Below are 3,935 nucleotides of genomic sequence, written 5' to 3'. Positions count from 1 at the left end.
TTTTTGAGACAGGGTCTCTGTCACCCAGGGCAGTGGCAGGATCATGGCCCTCCACAGCCTCTACCTCCTGGGCTCAAGTGATCCTCCTACCTCGGCCTCCCGAGTAGCTGGGACTACAGGCACCCACCACTGTGCCCAGCTAACTTGTGTATTTTTTGTAGAGACAGGTTCCTCCATGTTCCCCAGGCTGGTCTTGAACTTCTAGGCTCACGCAATGCACTGCCTCAGACTTCCAGTGTGAGGATTACAGGCATGAGCCACTGATCCTGGGCCACCTTTCTCTTAAATGTAACTATAGGTGGTGTTTTGAAAATTATTCTCATTGCTTACTATCTTAGGCAAAAATTAAGCAGTAAAGAATATATTTAAACATTGGTCTTCAATTGTTTGGAACTACAAAGCAGAGTTTAAGTACTGCTGTTCCAACTTAGATGGTATGTGTATCAGAAAAAAGTAAATATGTTGAGATATTAATTTAGCAGTGTTTTAGCATTTTTTAAGAGTGGTATAAACTGCTTTTGTAATTGTTTTTATTTGCCTTTTATAGGAAAACCTGTTTGATTCTTTGACAGGCCAGCCACATCCTGAAGATGTACTGTTGTTTGCCATTCCAATATGTGCCCCTTACACCACCATGACAAACTACAAGTATGTTACCATTAGTTGACAGAATGGCTTTCATGAATTGTTTTGTAATGTTTATTTAGTAACACATATATTTCCTTTTTAAAGATATAAAGTGAAACTTACTCCTGGAGTGCAGAAAAAGGGAAAAGGTATTTAAATTTTTTTTGAATTATGATTTTAAACAGTTCAGTGACTTAACAGAATTAGATTATTCTTACTCTTTTTTGTATTTACAGCTGCAAAAACAGCCTTGAATAGTTTCATGCATTTCAAAGAAGCAACAGCAAGAGAAAAAGACTTATTCCGCAGCGTAAAGGTAAAGTTCTCCTTCAGAAAAGGAAAATGGAGACTGACAGTAAAATTTAAAATGTTAGCAGTTTTTATTATTTTATTAGAAAATGCTGTCTTATTAGCAGTAAAATCATTTCAGCTAAAAATTTGGAAATGTTTTTATTTTTTATCATAAAAGAAACATGATGGACCCTATAGGATGGGAAGATATTCAGCAATTTTCTTTTTTTAGGACACAGATTTATCAAGAAACATTCCTGGCAAAGTGAAAGTGTCTGCACCCAATCTTCTGAATGTAAAAAGGAAATAGCTGAAATGAAATTCTAAAAATATTTGAGAAGACCCAATTTTATAGCCTTTTGGAAGTTCAAAGATGAAAACACCATGTTACAGGACTCAGCATTATAAAAATGAACTAAACATTGCCTTGCTATATATATTCACCAAAAGGACTTAATTCTTGTTTTTTTTTCCCCCCAGTTTTATATATAAGAAACACTGTCTATGATAGGATTTCCTAAAACATTTGTGGACAGTTAAATGCTAATTATATGCATCTGTCATTATTCTACATTATCTTGAAGTTTGGAGGTTAATATTGTGTTCTTTTCATGGTGTAAAGAAACTGAACAGTGAAGTGGCTTGATTGCTTAAACTACTGACTTGTTAAGTCTACTGTATGTAATAGCTAATATATATATTACAGTCCAGCCACAAGGGATTTTTTTTTTTTTTTTGGTGCGGGGGAGGTTAAATACTTAGGATTGTGTCTTGAAAACTAAATATTGGAGTGGATTTTCTTCTGCTTTCACCTATACTTGTCAAAAAATGTATTAGACCAAATGTAAAATACAAGTAGTAATTCTCATGACTCTCAGCTTAATAACTCCTAGATAGAACTGGTGTTAATCATTTCTGTTCATTTGTAGACCTTCAAGTTTGATCTTAATATGTTCCTTGTAGTCTCATTCAGTTCTGTACCATTGTAATTGCCACCTTTACTAATTAATTATCAATATAGCATGTTACAGAGTATCTTAACCTATACCAGAAGTGCATTTTAGGCTAACCACTAAAGACTCCAATGCATTTTTCCTCTGTCTCCTAACAGAATGGAGAATGAAGTTATCATTATTTCCATCCTTTCACGAGCTACAAAACTTTGTAACTGACTGGACGACACCTGCCTGTAGTGAGCATGACCACTTGTTCCAGTGCCTACACTGAAGCATTAAGGTCAAAGTACTAAATAGCTGTTGATCCCTCTATACTTTATTTTTCCAGCTTAGTCATAATGTGAATATTAATGTTTTAGAAAAAAAAAACCAGAATCTTATTATATTTACAACACTAGTTACATAATTATAGACTACTCTTGCCATTTAAAAATACCTATGTTTTTAAAAAATGACTTCATTTTTTTGATGATGGTAAGACTATTTAGTGTCATCATCTTTCTACAGATATATATCCTGAAGTTACCAAAAAGGAAACATAACCATTCTTTGGGGTAAAAAGCCCAACCATTACTTTTCTTTTACTTTATAATAGAGGACAGCTACTGGTGTTAAATACATTTATTGTAAACTTTAGACACAAAAATAGGGTCTCTAGGCCATTCACATGCACATTAAAACCAAAAGTTGCAAACTACAACAATGCATATAATTATACAAATGATGCCAACTCTGTGATGTTTACAGGATTGCTGTCCATGCAAGGTGATCAGAGGCATTATTTATGAAGCCTTAAGATCCAGAAGTGTTGTTACTACCAAACCTCTGATTAACACTGTTAAGTAAGTGTTTTGGAAGGCAGTTCCATGAGTTGGCTAACATTTCTTTAAAACAAATGACTGCTTCTAAACTTAGCCTAAAAAATGAACAAGGAAAGAGAAAAGTAATTTCACTTTACTGTTTAGAAGTACGTTCACTTGAAAAGCTACATAAAACATCCCTCTTTCTTAGATTTTCACAGGAACTGGTTGTAGCAGTGACGTTGCTACTTATTATTGCCCTTAAATAATCCATAAACCTGTTTTTTTCCTGAGAGTGGTAAGTATTAAACAGAATTTAAAATAATCTAAGTGCCAAGTACAAACTTACCGTACAAGAGATTTTGGTTGAACTGAAAATATTAGTATTTCATTACTGTGTGCCTGAAAAATAGATAGGAAGAACACATTTAAAAGCAAATGCTTTACAAGTAAGTTTCAGTAATAGTATGAAGTAGTATACTTACAGCTCTGTGATGGACAAGCAGGTTGTTGGCACATCCACCAAAAACAATTACTTCTCCTTCATCACTGGCACAAGCTGTGTGCCATAACCTGCATTTAAAACAAAAACATGAGTTTGAAGTCACACAGTTGCTCATTTTATACTACTGAAGGGGGCTATGAAATAAAGACTTAGAGATCTTAAGGTAGTTCAGACCAAAACATCATGGTGAGAAGTAAAATCTTAAGTAGCGAAAGCAATCAATACCTCTATTTTATCTGGATATTATGATTTTTATGTCTCTGGTCAGTTCTCATTTATGCAGTGAGGAGTTTGAACTGAATGATGTGTTCTCTAGGTCTTTGTTAGCAATAAAAATCATACGGGAGCTGACTGGTATATGTCTTTTTCCATAGATAGGGCCAGCTGGCCTTACACAGAACATCTGAGGGATGGTGAAAGCCCTGCTTCAGTAAACTATAAAGTCTCAGAAAGCCTGGTAGTTTTTTGGAGAGATCATTTAAAAATAAATAGTCTCATTGGTATGACTATACTTGGTTTAGAGGCTTGGGAAAAAACTGCAGGCTTTGAACATCATTTTGACTGTATCATTTCCTTTAGCATTTTGTTTGAGATTAACAAGAGAAACAGTTCAACTATCAGTGTTTAATAAGCTCTTCTCTTTGGCTAAGATTTGCAGTAGCACTGTATAACAAAGATGAAGAAATCAAATCATTTCTTCATCTTTGTTATACAGTGCTACTGCAAAACAAGAACTGTCAATTAGATTTTCTCCCC

The 3,935-nt window shown here is 34.4% G+C and overlaps 2 protein-coding genes across 6 annotated transcripts in view; one reads left to right on the top strand and one right to left on the bottom strand.

The window, feature by feature from the left end:
• The window catches only part of NEMF (nuclear export mediator factor), a 69,966-nt gene extending 67,734 nt beyond the window's left edge, over positions 1 to 2,232 (top strand). For 2 of the 4 annotated variants that reach the window (XM_017506725.2, XM_017506723.2), the window contains 4 exons: positions 548 to 648; positions 733 to 776; positions 864 to 943; positions 1,151 to 2,215. In XM_017506725.2, the coding sequence (XP_017362214.1) occupies positions 548 to 648; positions 733 to 776; positions 864 to 943; positions 1,151 to 1,228 (303 nt within the window). In that variant the 3' untranslated portion in view covers positions 1,229 to 2,215. Of the gene's footprint in view, positions 1 to 547; positions 649 to 732; positions 777 to 863; positions 950 to 1,150 lie in introns of those variants that run through there. The other 2 variants (XM_037730779.1, XR_001818528.2) reach the window with 2 other exon arrangements.
• A 194-nt stretch (positions 2,233 to 2,426) lies between these two features.
• The window catches only part of KLHDC2 (kelch domain containing 2), a 17,036-nt gene continuing 15,527 nt past the window's right edge, over positions 2,427 to 3,935 (bottom strand). For both annotated transcript variants that reach the window (XM_037730780.1, XM_017506727.2), the window contains exons 11-13: positions 3,160 to 3,247; positions 3,024 to 3,076; positions 2,427 to 2,790 (exon numbers count right to left, since the gene is read on the bottom strand). In XM_037730780.1, the coding sequence (XP_037586708.1) occupies positions 2,667 to 2,790; positions 3,024 to 3,076; positions 3,160 to 3,247 (265 nt within the window). In that variant the 3' untranslated portion in view covers positions 2,427 to 2,666. The remainder of the gene's footprint in view (positions 2,791 to 3,023; positions 3,077 to 3,159; positions 3,248 to 3,935) is intronic.

Source organism: Cebus imitator, unplaced genomic scaffold (assembly GCF_001604975.1).
Source record: "Cebus imitator isolate Cc_AM_T3 unplaced genomic scaffold, Cebus_imitator-1.0 Scaffold358, whole genome shotgun sequence".
Taxonomy (NCBI): Eukaryota; Metazoa; Chordata; class Mammalia; order Primates; family Cebidae; genus Cebus; species Cebus imitator.
This window is presented reverse-complemented; position numbering and strand designations above follow the sequence as displayed.